Consider the following 23,455-nt stretch of genomic DNA (forward strand, 5'->3'; position numbering starts at 1 on the left):
AAAGTCTCACTTCTGTCATTTTCTGAAACTTGGCAGCCCCGAGACTGCTTGGTAAAGTGAGACGGATTGTGTCTTTCTTTCACCGTAGCCCAACAGCTGCGCACATATTGGAAAGCAAACAGGAGATGCTTAATGTAGAAAAACACACCCTTATTCATGACGTCACCACCTGCTGGAACTCAAGTTATAATATGCTTGAGAGGTACCTTGAGCAGCAAGCGGCAGTGTACTCGGCACTGACAGAGAGGGCTCTCAAGAAGAAAGATATCAGCACATTGTCTGACCAGGATGTGAGGATGGCGGAGGAGGTGATTGAGGTCCTTAAGCTGCTAAAAAGCACTGGGGCTACACCTTCAGCATCTATGATCCTGCCCTTCAAAGCCACAGTTCTCCATTCTATGGAACCAAATGAGGGAGACAGTGCAACGGTGACCCAAATCAAGGCTGCCATCAGAGAAAACCTGGAGGACAGGTACAGGTTCTTGTCAGGACTTCCTCCACAAATGCACAGCGCTTGACCCGAGGTTTAAAACTCTTCTCTCATGGAAGAAGAGGTATTGTAATAATTTTGTAATAATAATAATAATAATAATAATAATAATAATAATAATAATTTAACTATAATTTCATGTGCATCAAATGTCTTTTTCACTGATAATTTTTGTATTTTATTTTACAGAGTTAGGAGGCCACAGGGACAGCAGCAGCCGCTTCATTGCCAGAGACAGGACACCCAGAGGCATCTGAATCATCTCCTTCTGTCAAGAAGTCAGCAATGGCTCAACTGTTTGGTGAGCTCTTCAAGACGCAGGTGGAACACAAGGATACTTTGCAGCTGGTGAAGGAAGAGAGAATGGAAGTAGAATCATGTCATTAATCAAGAGCATAGATTTTCAGTTTGAGAGCATGATTTCATTCCTTTTCAGTGACACAGCTCCTTCGCGTGCTCAGATTTTTTCTCCTCATGCTCACATTTTGTGCTTGCATTTAAATTTCTTCTGCTTTCTTTCAAAATGTCTGCTTGAACTAAAAAATCACATGCCTGTGCTCACATTTCTCCTTCTTGCACACAAAAATGTCGCTCGCATTCAAATGTGCCCTCTGCGCACTCAGATCTAATTGTCTGCACGCTCAGATCTAAGCGCACACAATCGGAACACACACCTGCTCACAGGTCAAGTTCTGCTCTCGGATCTCTCCTCTGCTCACGGATTTTTCTTGTGTATCAACACTGTCAACCAAATAGAAGGCCGGCTACTGTTGACCAATCAGATTATACCCGCTTCTTTGTGGGTGCGTTCGCTGTACTTCAAGGAGCGTCGCATACGGGCAGGCACTCTTTCTACCGGGTTTATCTACTTCGTCCTCCAGGCTGTTAAATGTGGTGGTTCCCTTTATTTTATGACGACTTTTGGAATAAAATATCAGTTAATCAATACACGAGCGCCCGTGCTTTTCATTACAATAGCTACATCAACATAAAGTAGAACAATAGCTGCTGTACTTTCACCATCTTAGCCAGCTACCCAGGCAGTGGGATATATCTTATATAGTATAAAGACTTGGGGGGTGGGAGGGGTGAGTGTGATTGTGACGATAGTACAGCGGTTAAGAAGTCTGATTCATGTTGCTTTTTGCATCATGGGACGCTGGTTCGCGTCCCGGCCCGGCGTACAGAGCGGGGTGTAAATGTACCGTATATTACCAAATAATAGCCGCGTTTCAATGAACCGCAGTGTCCCCTTTAAACGCCGGTGCAGGTGTATATTTTGATAAATAACTGCTGGTTCCAAATAAATGCTGGGTCTAATTCATTTATTCTTTTTTAATCAAGGAAGAAGACATGACCACTGACACTGCACGTTTTTCTTCTTTGCCTTTTTCACGCGTTGTGCTGCTTTCTGTCAGTCAGTATCACACTGATGGTCGCCATGGCTCCGGTGCAGCAACAAAATAAAAAGTACGACTTGAAATTCAAACTTTCTGTTGTAAAATATGCAGAGGAAAACTCGGGAGAAGCAGCTGCTAGACGTTTCTATGTCGACACCAAGAGAGTGAGAGGCTGGTGAAAAAATCAAAGTGAGCTTCAGCGTCTGTCCGAGGAGGACAGCAACAGGGCCAGGGTGCCTGGTGCAGGAAGGAAGAAGGCTAGAGAGGAGCTTGAGATAAACATGCAGGGATGAGTTACGCCACGAGAGAGTGTCCCGTAAAATGATCAGGGTCATGGTGAAACAAATGTCCGCCACCATGAGTGACAGCAGAGATGAGGAGTTTGCAGCGAGTGCTGGTTGGATGAATCGCTTCCTCCGCCGCAACTTCACTTGCAGAAGGATGCCAGAGAATTCACCGAGAAGCTGGCGAAGTTTGTGACATTTTCATTCCGGATTTTTGAGAGGAAGGAATTACATGCCTGTCCCAAATAAACGCCTTGTCTGTTAAGTGATTGAAACAAATAAACGCCCCAGCTATTATTTGGTATTTTACGGTATGATAGCTCGCCCGGCCGGGGAGAGAGACATGCATGCACAGTCCTGACAGTGTTGATACACAAGAAAAATCCGTGAGCAGAGGAGAGATCCGAGAGCAGAACTTGACCTGTGAGCAGGTGTGACAATTAGATCTGAGCGCGCAGAGGGCACATTTGAATGCGAGCGACATTTTTGTGTGCAAGAAGGAGAAATGTGAGCACAGGCATGTGATTTTTTAGTTCAAGCAGACATTTTGAAAGAAAGCAGAAGAAATTTTAATGCAAGCACAAAATGTGAGCATGAGGAGAAAAAATCTGAGCATGCGAAGGAGCTGTGTCACTGAAAAGGAATGAAATCATGCTCTCAAACTGAAAATCTATGCTCTTGATTAATGACATGATTCTACTTCCATACACTTCAATGGTGGAAGACCAATGAGCCCATATATCCCCTGACTGCCAAGTTAGCAAAGCGCTACCTTGCCATACCCCCAACCTCTGTCCTAGCAAGAGGGTATTTTCAACTGCTGGGGACATTGTAACTGCCAGCAGATCTGCACTTACTGCAAACAATGTGGACAAGTTGATCTTTCTGGCAAAAAATATGAAGGTCTAAACCAAGGGCTACATGCTGAAACTGTAAGTGCTGCACTTGTGGAAAAGTTTTGTTAATAGAGTTAACAAGCTGTAAGGAATTTATTTTTTATAATATTTCATGTATTTTTTGTTTGAGAATACTTTATTTATTGGAAAGCTTTTTTATATATATATATCTTTTGTTTATTTGAGAATAACTTATTTAACTTATTACCAGGCAGCACTTTACAACAGTATTCTATTTGTTTTATTTTATTATCACATTTTGTATAGTTACAATAAATTGTTGGTTTACTAAAGTTCCGAATAAACAACAAGAAGATTTATGTTTTGCATTTTGTTCACATACCGTACTGAAAAGGAACCGAACTGTGACCTCAAAACCGATGTACGTAGGTATCGAACCAAGATTTTCGTTACACCCCTAGTATTTACTAATATATTTAATCTGATTGCTACATTTTATGTTCCTATGACAGTTTTTCTTTGTATATAGTTATTTTTAATCACCATCAACTTGTAAATGTCTCTCAAGAATTTTAATTTTGTATTAAGAGTATTCTTCAATATAGATCTCATATAATTGTCGTTATCTGTCAAACTGTTGATTCCTAAAGGGCAATTAAATAATTATGGGTGATTCCTAAAACAATGGTATCTTTGGTATCTGCAAATTTTGGTATCGATCTGATACCAAGTATTTACAGGGCCAGTATTGCCGATACCGATACCGATACTGATGCTTTTTACTTGAAAATTCCTGATCACTGAGTGATTTAGTACTTTTTCCTTTAACTAGTTGACCATGATTATGATAACGATAAAACACAGAACAAAGATTTTAGCCAAATAAGAAAATGATATTTAACTTAATTAAATCTATAACCTATCTGCATGTAGCCTAAATAGAAATACTGATGTTCCTTCAACAGATACACAAAGGGGTTCTTATATTCTGACATATTCAAACTTAAGGTTTGAAGTAGGCTCTATATCAATATAAGTATATATTTTTGATAGGGCCGGGACTCGATTAAAAAAATTAATCGAATTAATCAGAGGCTTTGTAATTAATTAATCGAAATTAATCGCATTTTAATCGCATATAAATATTTGACCTGAGAAGTGAGAAGCAATTTTTTTCACATGGATTTTAGTATACCATTGAATTCAGACTGAATACATAAGCTTAAGCAACAAAACATTGTTTATTTATTTTTTCAAGACCAACAGACCAGTGCAATTTTTGCCATAAAGTGTAGCAATAGCTTATTTAGGAATGAATTTCAGAGATTCAGGTAGCCTATAGGTAGGTAGACCTTCTGTAAACTATAACACTTTGTTTTTTAAAGCCCCTGTACGGAGTTTTTAACTGGATATAGAAAAGTCTCTGGTTTCTGCTGATGTGTCTCTGTTACCTACAACAGCAAATGAGCCCATCAGCGTGAAGATACGCTTTTTCTAAGTAGTCTAATTCTATACCTCTGAAAGGCATTGGTCGGGTCGGACCACTGACGAAACGATTTACGGCAGTCAGACCGGAACTGACGACATTCAGGATACGGCCAAAGTGATACGGCATAGCTGTTTTGTTGCTACGCTAGCCAGTGCTAACCGAGCTAAAACTTTTGTCATGGCTGATAATGAGACAAAGAAAAGAAAAAGAATTAGAACCGAAGACCAACGAAAGGCAGAGAGGTAATCCGATCGAGCTAGGGCTAAAACACGGATAAACATTGGAGATTCCTTCCAGAGATGGAGAGAGTTGCGGGGCTTGAAGGGTGGGTCGGATCCATAATTCGCCCGATTCCTCCTAGACAGGTTTGTAAATTTTATTTCATTTATGAAATGTAATGCAGGACGTAGTTTACAGCAATACATGAATTCATGTTGTTACAACAAAGCTGGCTAACATTACCATTAGATTAGCTCTAGATACTACACTCGTGAAAACGACAACAAACGTCTTAGATCACGCATCCATTTCAGCTGTGTGTATCAGCCCAGCCGACCTGCAACGATGCATCGGTAATATCCTCTGTCATTATAAATGATTCAGTTTCTTACTTAGAACAAAACATCCATCACAATCACTGTGACTTTGCTGTAACGCTAGCTCTGTAGCACCGTGGGTAATATATATAGCTGGGAAATTGCAATGCAACAGCAGCATTACTTTGTTTCACCGGCGGCATATTATATTAAGTAGAAATACAAATAGACACATTACCTCGTCCATATGCACGCTGCAGATAGCTGCTAAAAAAAAAAAAAGTTTTCAAAGCAAGTCCCGTCGTCTTTCCGCGATTCCAAAACAAATCTACACGCGCTGGCCAGATAAACGTCTTCACGACAGTGGGCGCTAGAGCTCATGGGAAATGCAGTCTTCATTCCGGCAAAACACTACCGCTTTCGTCCAGCGGGGCCGCCAAAATCAACACTAAATGAAAAGTCTGTACAGGGGCTTTAAGTAAAACACAAAACTTTCAAGTACATTCAGAGCATTGGAAACCCTGACTTTTAGAAAACATCTATCTTCAGAGGCCATAACAGACTTTACCAACAGCTGATCTAAACAAATCAATTTCAATTGAGTTTCAGTTACAGTGAACCTGAGTGAGTGGAGTGAGAGAAGTGAAGAGGAGCGCTGTGCTTAAGGACTGAGAGAGACGCTGCACTCAAACAAACTGTGAAGAAACACAAGTGATTTGCTGAATTTATAGAAGAGAAACGACAACAAAAATATCGATCTCATCACGCTAGTATCGATACGATACCAATACTCACCTGGGTATTGATACTATCGATATTTGGATCAATCCGCCCACCCCTAGCCACCGGTGTGGCGGCTGGTGAAAAATAAATAGTGCGCTCAAAAATACAACCCCTGGGACTTGTATTTGTACTTTGTAAAGTATTTTATGGGTTTCCGCCACAAATGGGACAAGTTACTTGCCAGCACCCCTTAAACCCCTGGGAGTACTTTCACATCCAAGTATGAAATCTGGTACATGAGAGTTCTCCTTGCAGGACGTGGCCAGTAAGTGATTTGAGGGGGGATGAGGGGGGATGCTGTCCCCCTTGTTGGCAAAATTACCATAAAATAAAAGCATCCCCATTGTTAGCCTGTCATCACTCTCCATCCCTAGTAGCAGATAATGTGTTATAAATCACAGGCGGCCGCGATCAGCTACGGTGCACAGTGGAGTCAAGCCGGGCAAGGCTCCTTTGGGTTCTGGCTGGCTCTATTTTGACAAAAGCTGCAACAAGCTGCACAGAGAAGATTGCGCCGACAGGAAGTCAGAGACACAGGAATGGCATAGAGCATCCGGTCAATTTTCAAAATAAAACACTCTGTGCAGACTCCCAATTGTATAAAAACAAAAAATTACCAGATCAACAAAGTCGGGCAGGCAAAAGGCTCCGTGTCTGAAACGTTCCCACTGGGGTTCTCTTTATACACTCACGGTATGATGCCGTGCGGAGGGCAGAATAAAACCTGCAGCAGACGCACATGTTTATTTTCTGTAAAGTTTGCTATTTATGTTCTAAAATTAAATGTTTTTGTTTGTGTTTTTAGTGTCTCTGTTCAGAACATGGTGGCTTATGCTATGTTGGTAATTGTCATTTTTTGCTGGTTTATAGTTTAACCATTTTTGAGGTAGCTTTTACATTTCCTGACACCAGCTGTTTTATGCCCAGCTGAAACACACTCTGCTGCAGTGTCTTTCTCCATTCTGTATTTACAGTTATAAAAAGACACAAATCACCTACTAGGCGTGGCTCTGGCGGAATGGCAAATATGTAGCTTCACTGTACATGAACAAATCTGGAGCCTCACTCTAAGCAAATGTACACATCAATACTCAGTTACAATCACAGCACCTGAAGGAAATTCTCCACCTTACAGCTCAGGTGTGGCACTGCCACTGAGTGATCATGTGACATGGCACGGTGTGACAAACAACGTCTTCCCTGTCTTGTTCAGTCAGCGTTTCAGCTAGCTAACTACAATAAAAATCCAGTGGGTTTTTGTGTTTCCCCCTGGTTTCTTCCTGTAATTCTAAAAATGTATTTGCCGACTGTTCATCAATCATTTGGATGCTGTTGTGTTTTGATTGAGATCCTGACCCACCATGCGTCCTGGAAAATTACACTCACTTAAAATAATCACCACCAGTGGGACATTTCTTTTTTATTTGATGAGTGAAGGATCTCGGGACCCGGCCGGGCGCAGCCCGAACGAGCAACGTGGGCCCGCCCTCCCGTGGGCTCACCACTCGCGGGAGGGTTCAGAAGGGGCCGGTGCAGTGGGATATGGGTGGCAGTCGTGGGCGGGGGCCCCGGCGGCCCAATCCCCGGATGGTGACTCTAGCCATGGGGACATGGAATGTCACCTCGCTGGGGGGGAAAGAGCCTGAGCTGGTGCGGGAGGTCGAGCGGTACCGGCTAGAAATAGTCGGGCTCACCTCCACGCACAGTCTGGGCTCTGGAACCCAACTCCTTGAGAGAGGCTGGACTCTCTTCTACTCTGGAGTTGCCCGCGGTGAGAGGCGGCGAGCTGGTGTAGGCTTGCTTATAGCCCCCCAGCTCAGCCGCCATGTGTTGGAGTTCTCCCCGGTGAACGAGAGGGTCGTTTCCCTGCGCCTTCGGGTCAGGGATAGGACTCTCACCGTTGTCTCGGCTTATGGGCCGAACAGCGGTGCAGAGTACCCGGCCTTCTTGGAGTCCCTGGGAGGGGTACTGGAGAGTGCTCCAACCGGGGACTCCGTCGTTCTCCTGGGGGACTTCAACGCCCACGTGGGCAGCGACAGTGTTACCTGGAGGGGTGTGATTGGGAGGAACGGCCTCCCCGATTTGAACCCGAGTGGTGTTTTGTTACTGGACTTCTGTGCTAGTCACAGTTTGTCCATAACGAACACCATGTTAAAGCATAAGGGTGTCCATATGTGCACGTGGCACCAGGACACCCTAGGCCGGAGATCAATGATCGACTTTGTGGTCGTGTCATCTGACCTCCGGCCGTATGTCTTGGACACTCGGGTGAAGAGAGGGGCTGAGCTGTCAACTGATCACCACCTGGTGGTGAGTTGGATCCGCTGGCGGGGGAGGAACCCGGACAGACCTGGCAGACCCAAACGTATCGTGAGGGTCTGCTGGGAACGTCTGGCAGAACCCTCTGCCAGGGAGATCTTTAACTCCCACCTCCGGGAGAGCTTTGACCAGATCCCGAGGGAGGCTGGGGACATTGAGTCCGAATGGACCTTGTTCTCCACTTCCATTGTTGACACGGCTGTCCGGAGTTGTGGCCGTTATGTCTCCGGTGCCTGTCGCGGCGGCAATCCCCGAACCCGGTGGTGGACCCCGGAAGTAAGGGTTGCTGTCAAGCTGAAGAAGGAGTCCTACCGAGCCTGGCTGGCCCGGCGGTGGAAGGAATACTTTGAGGATCTCCTCAATCCCACTGACACGCCTTCCATAGAGGGAGCAGAGGCTGGGGACTCAGAGGTTGACCCATCCATCACCCAAGCCGAAGTCACTGAGGTAGTTCGGAAGCTCCTTGGTGGCAAAGCACCGGGGGTGGATGAGATCCGACCTGAGTACCTCAAGTCTCTGGATGTTGTGGGGCTGTCTTGGCTGACACGTCTCTGCAGCGTCGCGTGGCAGTCGGGTACAGTGCCTCTGGACTGGCAGACCGGGGTGGTGGTCCCCCTATTTAAAAAGGGGGACCGGAGGCTGTGTTCCAACTATCGGGGGATCACACTCCTCAGCCTCCCTGGGAAAGTCTATTCAAGGGTATTGGAGCGGAATTCGACCGATAGTCGAACCTCGGATTCAGGAGGAACAATGCGGTTTTCGGAGGCCCTCTGTTAAGGGCTGTACGGTCCCTGTACGACCGGAGCAGGAGCTTGGTTCGCATTGCCGGCAGTAAGTCAGACCTGTTCCCAGTGCATGTTGGACTCCGGCAGGGCTGCCCTTTGTCACCGGTTCTGTTCATTATTTTTATGGACAGAATTTCTAGGCGCAGCCACGGGCCGGAGGGGATCTGGTTCGGGAGCCACTGGATCTCATCTCTGCTTTTCGTGGATGATGTGGTCTTGTTGGCTCCTTCGAGCCAGGACCTCCAGCATGTCCTGGGGCGGTTTGCAGCCGAGTGTGAAGCGGCTGGGATGAGAATCAGCACCTCCAAATCCGAGGCCATGGTTCTCGACCGGAAAAAGGTGGCTTGCTCCCTCCAGGTGTGAGGAGAGTTCCTGCCTCAAGTGGAGGAGTTTAAGTATCTTTAAGTACCTCACGAGTGAGGGAAGGATGGAGCGTGAGATTGACAGGCGGATCGGTGCAGCGGCCGCAGTAATGCGGTCGTTGTATCGGTCTGTCGTGGTAAAGAGAGAGCTGAGCCGAAAGGCGAAGCTCTCGATTTACCAGTCAATCTACGTTCCGACCCTCACCTATGGCCATGAACTTTGAGTCATGACCGAAAGAATAAGATCCCGGATACAAGCGGCCGAAATGAGTTTCCTCCGCAGGGTGGCAGGGCGCTCCCTTAGAGATAGGGTGAAGAGCTCTATCACCCGGGAGGAGCTCGGAGTAGAGCCGCTGCTCCTCCACATCGAGAGGAGCCAGCTGAGGTGGCTCGGGCATCTGTTTCGGATGCCCCCGGGACGCCTCCCTTGGGAGGTGTTCCTGGCATGTCCCGCCGGGAGGAGACCCCGGGGAAGGCCCAGGACACGCTGATGTGACTATGTCACTCAGCTGGCCTGGGAACGCCTTGGGATCCTAACGGAAGAGCTGGAGGCAGTGTCCGGGGAGAGGGAAGTCTGGGTGTCCCTGCTCAGGCAGCTGCCCCTGCGACCCGGCCCCGGATAAGCGGACGATAATGGATGGATGGATGGAGTGAAGGATCTGTTTTCAGACTGAGAATGACATTAGGCTGATGGCTTACCTTTTCACAAAGATGTTACCTCGCATCTGTAAAGTTCACAAGATTCCGGCCTTCAAAAAGCAGTGTGAATGGGGCTATTGATTGCTTAGCATGTCACAATGCGGGATTGTGGAAGTATAAATAAAGGACTGGAGACTTATGTACTTCCCGGTTGTTGCTCAGACTTACTATGATGCCTCTGTAATGTCTGGTCAAGTTTCTGGAGTGTAGCAGCACATGAAAAAGACCCCACCCATATGCAACGTACATACACTGCTTAGCACACAGATGCAATCTGGTGCTTTGGAGTGATGTACTGTCAACTGCAGTGTGAACACATTCCTGAATGCCATTGGTAAACTGTACTCTGCATTTGCAGAGCCTTCAAACCATCATAGGTTCATTGAAATTCAGAAATCCGTTAATATGACACAAAGTGAAATAGCTTGGAACAGTGAGACTATATCGCCTTGCAAGTGGCAATCTTAGAATGCAGTTAAAAATCACCACTATGCAATTACAGGGTGCTGAAGAGAAATAAGTAACTGAAGACAAGAGATCTGTGGAGGCCAGTGGTCATGACCACATGAGCAGGATTTCATTTATTATGTCTCATTGTGTTTGAAGAGATAGTGTGTGTGCTTCAGAAAGAAGGCAGCTACATGGAATGATGTACTGACATCAGTGAAACAGTTTTGCCAGGACAACAACATGCTTCGGCCTGGGCTTGTAGAGGACCATTAGTACCCTTGTGTCACACCACGGTGAGGACTGTCCTGTCTTGGGTTTTCTGTCTTGTGAATTTCATGTTTTATTTTGAAAAGTAACTCTCCTCTCGTTTCAGGTCACTTGCCCTTCCTTTTGTGTCACCGGTCTGACGTCTCCCCTAATCCATGATTGTTTCCAACTGTGTTCCCTTCCCTCATGTGTATATAGTCTGTGTCTTCCCCTGTCTCGTTGCCAGAGTATTTCGTCCTGTCGTATACGTCCAGCCTTGTTCCACAGCCTTGCCACAGAGTTTGAGCCTAAGTATTGCCACACTTTTGATTTCTGAATTTCTGTTTACCTCTGAAGAAGAGTGATTTTGATTTTGATAACATTTTGGTCAGCTTGTTTCTTCGAGAAGTTAATTTCATAGTGCTTTTGTTTTCCTCCTGAGTGACTTTGTGTTGTAGTTTTCTTAGCTCAGTGCAGCATAATTTTTGTTCTCAGCCTTTTGCCTTTTTTACCCCCCTCGAGAGTGGTTTTCTTTTGTGAGTACTGAAGTATTTCAGTATATCACCTTCCGCATCTGAGTCCTCATTTCTGCCCAGGCCTGACACCTTGCACCCAATACAAAATGAGCCACAAACCAGCCCACTATTCTTGGCCGTTTCCTGATTACAACTACTTTGGTTCAAAGAGAAACTGATATAAGTGGCGCACGATTGTCACAGTGTCAACTAACTGGAAAGACGACTCATGGGAGAGTCTTTAAAATAGGCATGTGCTGCAGTGTTCAGATGACAAAAATGGAATTTAACTTTTCATTCAGAAATACGCGTAGCTGCTTAAAATTCACCCTCTCCTTTTTTGAGTGTGGCAATACCAGTTGAACTGCGAGTGGCAAATCTAGAGAATCTATGTAACGCCAACAACGCAACCTTAGGACTTGCACCTAAAGAGTATACTCCTTTAACTTTAATTTCTCTGAGGGTTTCCCAAAAACAACCCATATACAGGTCCGTACACAAATGAATACAGGCACGATGTACAATAATTTAACAAACTTTATTACTCACGATAATACAATTTGGTTTATCAAGTTATGTCTCTCAAACAAACATTTATATAGTTCTTTTCTTTAATCTCTTACACATGTAATGTTCCGCCGTCAACACGCAGTGGTTCAGTTAGGAATAGAAAGGCAGACAACAGCTAGCTGTGGCAGAGGTCACTGCACTCAAATCATCAAAAAAAAAAAGAAACAAAACAATATGTTTACAAATCAACTACAAACTGAAAATGAAAGAAAAAGAGAAACCATACAACAGGTATAAATTTTGCAGGTCCTCCACTATAACTGCTGCAGTAACCCCTCCCACCCCCACTAACGACTCATTGTCTGATTGGGGCGGACCACACTTGAACTCTACTACACTTTTTAAAAGAGCGTCTATGCGACGATAACAGAGCACCTATTTACTGGTGAGCTAACTAGGCAAGGCAAAGCAAAATCAAAGAAAGAAAAGAGGTTAGAGGCAAGGCAGGGCAAACAACAGCCCAACGCCAGACAAGCTGTGTCCTGCACACATCAGTGCTTGTAACTGCTAGCAGCTACGGCAGCAGCAGCAGCTAACCGAACGGGGACACACATACACACACACCATCTCGGCCCAACGCTCCAGCCTGCAGAACGCACACGGCACATACACGCCTGGATACTACGGCTTGGCGGAGCTGCAAGATGTCAGCACTCGCTTCGGCAAAGGAAAGAGAGAGACAATCGGGGGGGTATATGAACTGCCCCGCATTAGCGGCTGAGGACGTCACTGCACTACAGGTGCCGGTAAGGGGCGTGTCACCCACCTGCCGCGATCATCATAAGTGCTGCAAAATAAACAGACTGAGGGACACCAGAGAACTGAAATGCATAGACAATATAAACCATCTGGTTACAGGAGCAGAGATGGACATTTGACCACAGCAGTGTATAGCTTCTGGTGATGTCAAAATACTTCACACATTCTATTGCCACAAATGTCGATTGCTACACCTGTTTCACCTGAGTATTTTCAAAAAACGTGTAAAAAGAACTTTTATTGAAATCTCTACATTTCTCCACTCTACATGCAGAGTTCTGCAAAAATATCCTCCATGTGCAGAGAGGAGCTCCCAACTCTGCATGCAGAGCTGAATTAGGCCAATATCCTCTACTGTTAAATATTCAAAAACAAGCCCTAAATTTCTCTCTATGCTACCAGGAGTCGAACCCACAAAGGAGTCCCCTCTGCCTGCTGGCCCTGAGGCTGAGCGAACCATCAGCCAATCAGATCATATCACCATCACCATCTCAGCTTCAGGACAAAAGCACTCAGAACATGAGACCCAAACAAATTATGATCAAAGAAAAAATACATAGATTAAAGCTGCAAGCAGCAATGAACAGGCCCTTGCAGTCGACCCGCGTCAGGGTGTGTCACGTAGATGTATTCATGGCATGACCCTGTGCATGTTTGAGCAATTTGGAGTAGATGGCAAATTGTATGTGGAAGTTATAATGAGTTGATGGTTTTATTTCGAAGCATCACAATGGACCGGCCCACCACGTGTGACGTAGGTGAAAGCTTTTGATAAGTTTTGTCCACAGATGCTACTTGCAATGTTTGTTGAAATGGATGAAATGGACTAGGAGGAGTTTGAAAAAGTAAGTTTATCATTTGTTCACAGAGCTTTAGTGGCTCATGGGGAAGTACTCACCTGGGTTTCATGTCATTCGGACAGACCAATGTGGAGATATTGAGCCAAATGTACATGAAGTTGTTATTTAATAACTTGAGAATTGTTTGGAATATAAAATTCTTTCAAAACTTTTTTGTGAGGAGAGTCCACAGATGCTGTGTGCAAAGTTTTGTGGAAATCGGTGAAATCGTCTGGGAGGAGTTTGAAAAAGTATGTTTGTGACATTTGGCGAATTTGCGGAAAAAAACAAAAGGCGGAATTGGGCGTAGTCTATAAGATGAGATTCAGCACAATTCAGTTAAGGCCTGGATATAAGGCATGTGCGACAAAGTATATGCGAGCTACAAGCCAAAACGCACTTTCCTTGATTATAGCGCCACCTAGCGGTGGAAATTGAGGACACCAAAAGATTCTGAAATTTGTTGGCAGGTGTGACATGTATTCCAAGTTTGGTGAGTTTTGGGGTATGTTCAGGCAGTGAAAAATGTGTTGATTTGGGACGAAAAAGTCGTCATTCGAAAAACAATAGGGACCTCGCAGGTCGAGACCTGCTCGGGCCCTAATTATTGGACAGAAATAATAGAATCCCAGAGCAAAATGGAAACATGTGTAGCCCTAAACAGACAGTACACTGTGGCAGCCTACCTGACCAAAGCGTCTGATACAAAACTGAGGAGAACACTGACTAAGTACAGACTGAGTGAGCACAACCTGGCAGTGGAGGTAGGCCTGCACAGACAGACCTGGCTGCCCAGAAAGGAGAGGTTGTGTTCTTACTGGGACCAGGGAACAGTAGAGACAGAGCTGCACTTCCTAACTCACTGCAACCAATATGAAAGTCTCAGAGATAAATATTTTGCAAAAATAAAAATATTCCCAGATTTCCTCCATCTAAGTGAACCAGAGAGACTTCTGGTCCTACTGGAAAGAGGGAGGACTGCTGTAGACTGGCAGCGAGATATATAGCAGCCTGCCATGAGCTCCGTAACTCAGTCACACATGGTTGATAATTAATGTTTATTAACTAACAATCTATTAGTCATATATATTTATGTCTTATGTTACTCTTACCTACCTTCCATAGTCCCTTTTTTCTCCATGCTCTCTTCTTTTGTTATTGTTTATTTTGTTTATTTATGTGTACTATTACTGTTATAGTTTGTGTTTTGTATACAGTCATGCCAATAAATAATGCCACTTTAATTGAAATTGAAAATAAACTGATAGAAAGGGGGGGGGGGGACATTGCCTCATTAAGAACTCCACCATGCACAAAAATAAGATGTGACAGTTAACATAATTTCCTTATGGGGGCTAACAAGTTGCCTTCCACTTATTCAACGTGCTTAATTGAGTCATATTTCAGAAAAGTGCCCATCCGTGCTTGTTAAGCTAATTGCTTGTTGATGAGAGTTAAGGTAAACATTGCTGTTCATACTAACATTCACAGTAGCAATAACAGTGGTAATTTCTTGGTTTTGTCCCATTTTTAGATGTGTAGCCTGTATTTCTAGTTTGCACTTGCCCTCCCATAATTTTCTTTTTGTTATGCAAGCTGTGTTAATGTGCAACCTTGGAAAAAATATATTAGTCTTAGCCTACCAGTTCAGAAGTCATGACTCGGTTTCGGGAAGTCTGGGAATTATTATCTTATTGTCTAGCTAATATAGGTCTCAGTTTATGTTAGCTGTGTGTGTGTGTGTGTGTGTGTGTGTGTGTGTGTGTGTGTGTGTGTGTGTGTGAGACCAAGCAGTTATAATACTGTACCATTTTATATGCTGGCTTACTTTAGGGTTGCTTTAGTAGTAGTAGTTGCATGAATGCTTCTGTATTCATGCAACTACAACTACTACTGCTTCTTCTTTTTTTAATTTAGAAGTTTATTGAGCAGGGACAAATACATTGTACATTGTTTCATATAACTTATAAAATATATGCCATGCATACAGGTTTCTAGTCAGGACTAATTTGCAACTCCTGTCCCATCACTAAAAGTTACACACGAATAAGAATACATAACACATCAAAAACAGGGACAACAATTAATGTTTCTGTGTGTGTTTGTGCATGTGTGGGTCAATGTTCACAGGGTTTATTTATCAGTTTCAGCCATTGTTTTACTTGTGTGTTGAAAACCTTGAGCTATGTCAATGTTTTAATTTCTGATGGTAATGTATTCTAAAGTTTGGACCAATTACTGCAATGGATGATTGTCCAAATGTGGTTTTGCGTTTTGCTATTCTACAGTTTACGCTCGTTTCAACCCTAGTTCTAATTTCAAAAATAGTTTTTAAAATGAAAAGTTTACAAAGCTGTCAAATCCTAGTAAATTCTGTTTCTTGAGAATTTGGCAATGATTCCACCTAGCAGGTTTCTGATCCATTATTTTCAGTGCCTATTTGTATGATGATATTGATATTGATATTGATGATATATATTGGTGTCATTGTTGGAACTGGTACTACTACTGTAGGCTAATAAAATAAAAAATAAAAAAATAAAAATAATAATAATAATAATGCCATAAATGATTAATAATGCAGTAATTTTGGAGGAGATATAAGCTGTAGGTTATCTGAGTTTGAAATATTACCATCTGTAATTAAACTGGATTTACATTCATTATGCCTGCAGCACAATTGCAAAAAAAGAAATGACACAGAAAAGGAAGGAGAAGAAGCGCCAGGAATCAGCTAAGGGTAGCAGACCTCTTAATGCAAGGCTTCCAAACCTCAGTATCATGACAATGTGAATAAACTCATGTTGACAATAATTTGTTGACACAAAAGAAATGGCAATCGTATATCATTGACAGCTACACAGGATACACAGCTAAGTAGTTAGCTTTCTTTAAGTACTTTTACGTTTATTTATTTTACATTAATCAACATATTGTGTTATTAAAGGTCCCATATTATGAAAAACACATGTTCTCTGGTGTCAACATATATAAACTGGTCCTTCCTGAGCCTACCAACTCCCAGAATGAGGGAAGCAAACGATTCCGGCATGGTCTCTGCAGCCCACCCACTGGTAAAACGGCACTCCTTCTGGCTGTTCAGATTAAAGGGATATTCCGGTGTAAATTTAATCCATGTTCTAACACACCATGACACCGAGTAGGACCCTCCCTCGAGAGATAAATTTTGCAGACCGCTAGCTTATGTAGTTTTAGCATCCTCCGAAACGACCGCACGACAACAATATACTGCAGTAAATGGGTCCAAGTATAAACCGCCATCAAAAAGCCGAGTGCAGTAGAGTTCTGCAGCTCAATGATGATCATTACTGCGGGATTCTACTGCACTCGGTAATCGACTCACAGGACTTCCCCACAACAAGGAAGGCTTCTCGGATGGTGAGTTTTTTTTATCTTTTCCGACAAATACGGCAACGATATAAAATGTTTGATGCCTCGAAATATGTGCTGGGACGTAACGTTACTACAGGAAGATTTTCATAGGCCGGCCTCCTCTGTGTGATTATAGGAGATATCCAAGAGGGGGGTGTCCATCCCCGAGGTGAAGTTCGGTGTGTCTAGGGGTAAGCTAGCATTGTTTCGCAATGTTGTCACTCAGAGCTAGAAATGCATATTGCTCTGTTGTTGGTTGTAAAAATCAACATAAGTGCCTATATTCTGTCCCCGGCTACAGAACAACAGAAGAGACAGTGGTTGTGTTTAATTTTTAACCACAACGTGCCGGCTACGCTTCCTGTTAGCTTGTATGTGTGTGCTAACCACTTCTCGTCTGACTGCTTCAGTAATGAGGGTCAGCAAAAAGCTGGCCTTGCCTCGACACCTCCCTTGTAAAAGGATTCTCAACCATATGGGACCCAGCAACTGCACCCGGGCCACAGGTAAGTGTCGGCAAGTTTTGATAGTATTTACAGTTGCCACGAGTATGGTGAAGTCAGCTTGAAATTGGCTAACTAGTTACCTCCGCTTCGGTCCCCTATGCAATGGTGTTTGAAGCAAGTTTTAATGTTAATAATATTACGAGGGAGCTTGGTTGTCACAGTAAAAAGTCTGGAAACGTGCAGATTGGAGACAGACTATGCAAAGAGTTTGGAGACTGTGTTGGAGACAAACACAGCTTTCGCTAGCTGTTAGCTGTAACACATACGAACACACTAAGTAACATTCAGACACACTAACCATTCTGAAACGTCCTGCTGCAGCCGCATAGTCTGTATTTCTTCAGGAGCCTCTCCTTCTGCATACAATTCTGGGTCAGACTGGTATGGATGAACGAGAGCATTTCGGCGAGCCATAGTGTTACATCCACTGTAGACATTAGCGCATGCTACCGCTAACGTAAGCGGCATCCTCTCCCTGAGAGGGGCATGTCGCAGGCAAGGCAGGTGTTAACAGAAGGAGCTCATAAGCATTTAAAGGTGCGGGCACAGAAACAGCCTGCTCTCAGTAGAGCTCACTTGAGCAACTTTTAGACAGCTGAAATTCAGGACCACGGATGGATTTGGGGCAATACATTTCAAATACAGTGTGGTTGGACCTCTGACAGCTGTGTGAAATTGGTGAAAAACAGTATAATATGGGATCTTTAAGGCCTGAAAAAAAATTTGCGTGCTCATGCTGCCCTTTTCTGACTTTGAGCCCCTGCCCCTCGATAATCATGTGCAAGTCCCTGTGCTTGATCAGAATTCCACCTTGAATATATCTGATGAATTTCAGGATTGAGTTTGGCAAAAGAGCGTGATAGCACCCCTTGGTTTAATTCTTGTGAAATTTTAAAAGGTTTTTATTGTCTCTGTCTGCCTTTATTTACTTTCATTTTAATGGTTAAGGGAAGGGGCCTTGACATTGCCTCTTACATTACATTAACATTATTACTACACCCTAGCCTGCAAAGGATAAACAGTTCCACAGGTTGTCAGTTTATATTCCTTCATGCGGATGACCATAGTGATTGACCTCAGTCATCTTTTCTGCAGCCAGGTCCTCCTTCCATGTATTGCAGGGTTGTTTTATAAGTCTGGCAAGGTTTGCCAGTGCAAATCAACTGGCTGGCACTTGAGTGTATTATAGTGTATCATATTGTATTTTAAAGTAAAAATATCTGTGTTGCCAGTCTACTCGTAGTATTTTATGTTTTTCTCCTGTCTGGTGTAGGCTAAGATGACAATGAATGTTGAAACCTAAAAGGTAATGGTTACTTCTTGAATGTAATATTCTATCACTAATGGTTATATATAGTATATCCAAACAACATTTCACCCTCACAAAACCACTTACCTCTTGCATTATGATTTCTTTCTGCGGTAACTGGGTGAGCAGGCCACTGGACTGCACAGCTTCCAGATTCTGCCACAAGCTCAGTGAGCGAGCACTGTTCCTCAGTTGCAGCTGTAACACCGGAGGGGACATCACACTGGTCCCTGACAACACAGTCCCTGTGACTACAGGCGAAAGGGTCTCGCGTTGTCGCCGTAGCTCGATCTCCTGCAGCTTGGAGGTGTCTCGATATTCCTGGTATAGGAAGGCTGTGGCGGTCACGCACACACACACACACACACACACATGCACACACACACACACACACACACACACACACACACACGAACTGATGATATCACAACACAAGTTTTCTGAGTATATATATATATATATATCTACAGATAGATAGACCTCCCCTCTTTTCTTATGAATGCCAGAAACATGCTCACCAGTGACCCTCTACGGGTCATTTTGTAGGGCTCTGGTATTGTTCCTCCTGTACCTCCTCGCTGTATTGATGCTCTTTTATGGACTAACTGTGCAACCTGACTTGGCTTGCAAGCACTGCCTCATGCTACCAGTAGTGACAAGGACACTAGCAGAACACAAAACTAGCGAAGAACCAGCCAGGAAGGATAAGGAGAGAGCAGTTGTCTGTGGCCATCATATGCAAAATCATTCCCTATTTTGGGGTTGTCCTGCTTTTCACCTGTTGTCACTTTTATTCGCACCTGTTGGGACCTCACCAGGGACCTGGATGTAAACCAACATGCAGCCTCCACACACAAACAAAGCCTCCAAACAAACAGAAAAATGTGCCAAACCCAGTGGCCTTTAACTGGCATCTAATAGCTACAGGGACGTGCACATGATTATAGAGGGGCAGGGGCTCAAAGTCAGAAGTGGCAGTATGTGCGCTTTACGCCATTTTATTTTTTAAGGCGTTAATAACACAATATGTAGATTAATCAATGTAAAATTAATAAACAAAATACTTATAGAATAGAAAGTGAACTACTTAGCTGTGTATCCTGTGTAGCTGCGAGTGAAATGCAATTGCCATTTCTTTTGAGTCAACAAATTATTTTCAACATGAGTTTATTCACATTATCATAATACTGAGGTTTGGAAGACATGCAATTCAGCTGCAATTCTTAAAAAGCAATAAAACACTGGTTTATTATTTGGCTATTTATTGAAGGGCAAGTGCAAACTAGAAATACAGGCTACACATCTAAAAATGTGACAAAACCAAGAAATGACTACTGTGACTGCTACTGTGAATGCTAGTAGGAACAGCAATGTTTACAACAGCAAAGTCACAGTAAACTTAATATCTGGAAGAAGTTTAGGATTTGTGGCAAGATAAACAGCCGACACAGACAACTGTCATATTAGATTATTTTTTAACTCTCATTAACAAGCAGTTAGCGTAACAAGCACAAATGGGCGTTCTTCTGAAATATGACTCATATTTAAGCACGTTGAATAAGTGGAAGGCGACTTGTTAGCCCCCACAAGGAAGTTATATTAATGGATTTATAACTCACAAAGGTTCAAGACGCTCCATTGTCATGTCTCATCTACGTGCATGGCGGCTTCTCTCTATCTATCTCTCTCTCCTCTGTGAGAGACAGAGCGGAGCCGCAGCGGACAGAGAAGAGGCTTAATAGGCTCAACACTCTCACAACACCATATTACGAAATACTTACTGTAGATAACCTTGGCGTTTTTATACCGCCATTTTTTTTTTACATCCCTATGCACAACAGGAATTTATTTATTCATTGAAAAACACACAAAAAGGGCACTTTTTGATGTGAGGCAAAAAGGGGAGGGGCTCAAGCACCCCTTGGGCCTTATGTGTGCACGTGCCTGAGTAGCTACATTTCTCAAGGTTTGAAACTCTCTTTTCCCATTGACTGGAGTTTAGGCACGAGTCCGATTTTTGCTGTTTGTGCTTGCTTTTTGCTTTTCTTTGTGCTCATCAGGAGCTAATTTGAGCCTTTGCACTATGTGGACATAACCAAATACGTGTCTGCTGCGTTACGGCTCCGCCACACCAGCAGAGCTGATAGGTTTCACTCTCGTCTATGTGTTAACTTCCACCGGGTCCACTGTGCTGTGTATCTGCTCTGGCAGTTCTTAGCCCTCTGGAGCAGAAATGCAAGACTTCTATTTCTGGTGGATGCCGGAGCACGACGCAGCATTTCAGCTGAATTAGCCCAGAGCAGACAGGAAGTTACGGACCGAAACAACAATATAACATCTGGCTACTTTTCAAAATAAAACACCCCATGTTGATGCCAGCACACAAATCTCAAAAAGAGACAAATACAAGCATTTCGACTAATCCTTCAGTTGGGAACACTTCGTGTTGTTGTTGTTTTTATAACACATACCTGTAACTGCGGTCATGAGTGATTATGTAATTATTGCGGGCACTCTTTGGTCTCGCCAAGTTTGACGCTTGGCTAAAGTCTTACCTATTGGAAAGAACACAATGTGTTTCTTACAATATTACTGCATCAATATTTTTTGATGTGTAGTGTGGAGTTCCTCAGGGTTTCGATTCTTGGTAGCCCTTTGCTCTTCTCTTTATATATTTCACCTCTTGGCCAAATTATTCAGAGTTATGGATTACATTTCCATGCTATGCTATGCATACGCCACTCAACTGTTTGTGCCAATAAAAGCTGATTATGAATTTGAAATCACAAAATTAGAGACCTGCTTGTATGCAGTGAAGAAATGGTTGTCAGAAAACAGAAAACAGAATTTGGACAAAATGCTGGTTAGTGGCCCCACTCGACAGACACACCACTTCGATCAGGTGAAGGTAACTCTCGACAACTGTGTTATTTCTCAGTCCAACTGTCAACAACCTAGGTATTACTTTTGATTCTCCCCTTTCTTTCAATCAGCACATCAATGAACTTACCAAGATCGCTTTTTACCACCTGCACAATATAGCTACAATTAGGGCCTTCTTGTCCATGGCTGATGCAGAAATACAGTTTCATGCTTTTGTTTAGTCTAGGATGGATTATTGCAATGTCTTATCTTCAGGTCTTCTGCATGAGAGCATTACACCAATCCTAGTCTCACTGCATTGGCTTCCAACTCATATAAGATCTGACTTTAGGTTGCTGCTGATGACATACAAAACTGTACACAGCCTTGCCCCGCCGTACCTGTCAGATCTCATTATACCATCTATCCCAACTCGTGTATTACATTCTCAAGATTCAGGGCCCCTGAGGGTTCCCAGGATTAAGAAGAAGTCAGTTGGCTGCAGGGATTTATCCTATCATGCCCCCTTCCTCTGGAATAACCTCCCAGCTGACATCAGACAATCTGGCTCTATTGATGCCTTTAAATCTAAAGTCAAAACATATCTATTGGATTTAGCCTTTAAACATTACTGATTTCGACTGCTAGCTTCTTCAGTGGGCTGGTCTCAGTCTCATTGAGTTACCTATAGTATTATAATTTTGTTTTTGTTTTCTGTCTCCAGAAGCTGCAAGCTGTGTTCTCTCTACACTCTCAATAGCTTCCTCCTCATCTTCCTCCTCTTCCCCCTCGTCCTCCTCTTCTCTTTTCATTCAGGCTCCCTTTTGATGGACCACGGGCCCCTGAGACATCTACCTCTCCTGCTGCCTCACTATTGATGGATCTGGATCATCATACCCTGGGCTCCACTGGATCATTTTTTTCCTCTGTTTTACTTGCTCCTTATATCCGTATTTCTGTAAAGTCTGATTCCTCTTCTTCTGATCTTTCTATCTATTACTAACTATCTTGTGTGTCCTGCCCTCTTCCAGGTCACCAAGGTTGAGAGGATGTTGTGTGGCTCAGGCACCACTTGGCGATGCCTCGTCTGGCTCAGTCGTCTCTCGGATCCACAACCTTTACATTTATTAGAATTTATATCAGATATTCTGTCAACTCAACTTAAACTGTGATTTTGTTGTTCTTTCTATTGCATGTCTGTCTGTCCTGGGAGAGAATCCTCCTCTGTGGCTTTTCCTAAGGTTTCTTCCATCTTCTTTTTTCCCCTATGTAAAGGTTTTTTCCATCAACACGTGAAGTTTTTCCTCACTCGAATCGAGGGTCTAAGGACAGAGGATGTCAATCGCTGTACAGATTGTAAAGCCTGTTGTGATTGTGATTTTGGGCTATATAAATAAAATTGATTTGATTTGAGGTATATAGTGTAGTATGCAATAGGGTACTTGGGTGAGAAGTAATATTTTTATTCATATTTATGATTCCACTTCCAGTCCAACAATGTGAAAATAAGCAGGTTTGAGTATATAGAAAGTTTTTAAATTTCAATGCAACAATTAATTATTGACTGGTTTATTTTTGCTGAACAGCGCAGATGCCTTTTTCTCGGAATGCTGGCAATGTTTACATCCAGAAGGAAGGTGCTTGTTGCATAATCTCATAAACTGCAGATTGCTTTGGTGGGTGTAGAGCTAGACTGCGAATTACATAACAATGAGTGAAACACACACAAACACACAGCTAAAGAAATGCAAAGATAGATAAAACAGTACCTGTACAGTGCAAACCACAGACAATATTGTTGCATTTCTTAAACGTTTTTCTGCTTTCTGATGAGGTTTTTGCTTACCATATTCATTTATGGTAATAATTTATGGTTAATAAATTGTTCTTAATTGCTATTTTTTTACCAATGCTCAGTCATATTCATATAATATTTTCACAAGTCAGAGATGCTTTTGTGGCAAAAGGTGGAGATAGTGGGTGGAATACAAAGTATATGCTA

General features: G+C 43.3%; 1 protein-coding gene across 1 annotated transcript in view; it reads right to left on the bottom strand.

The window, feature by feature from the left end:
- Positions 1–23,455, bottom strand: part of ngef (neuronal guanine nucleotide exchange factor) — a 97,519-nt gene that overhangs the window by 38,411 nt on the left and 35,653 nt on the right. The window contains exon 5 of the mRNA XM_030441955.1: positions 18,679–18,926. Coding sequence (XP_030297815.1) covers positions 18,679–18,926 — 248 coding nt within the window. The remainder of the gene's footprint in view (positions 1–18,678; positions 18,927–23,455) is intronic.

The sequence above is a fragment of the Sparus aurata genome, chromosome 2, assembly GCF_900880675.1.
Source record: "Sparus aurata chromosome 2, fSpaAur1.1, whole genome shotgun sequence".
NCBI classification, from domain to species: domain Eukaryota; kingdom Metazoa; phylum Chordata; class Actinopteri; order Spariformes; family Sparidae; genus Sparus; species Sparus aurata.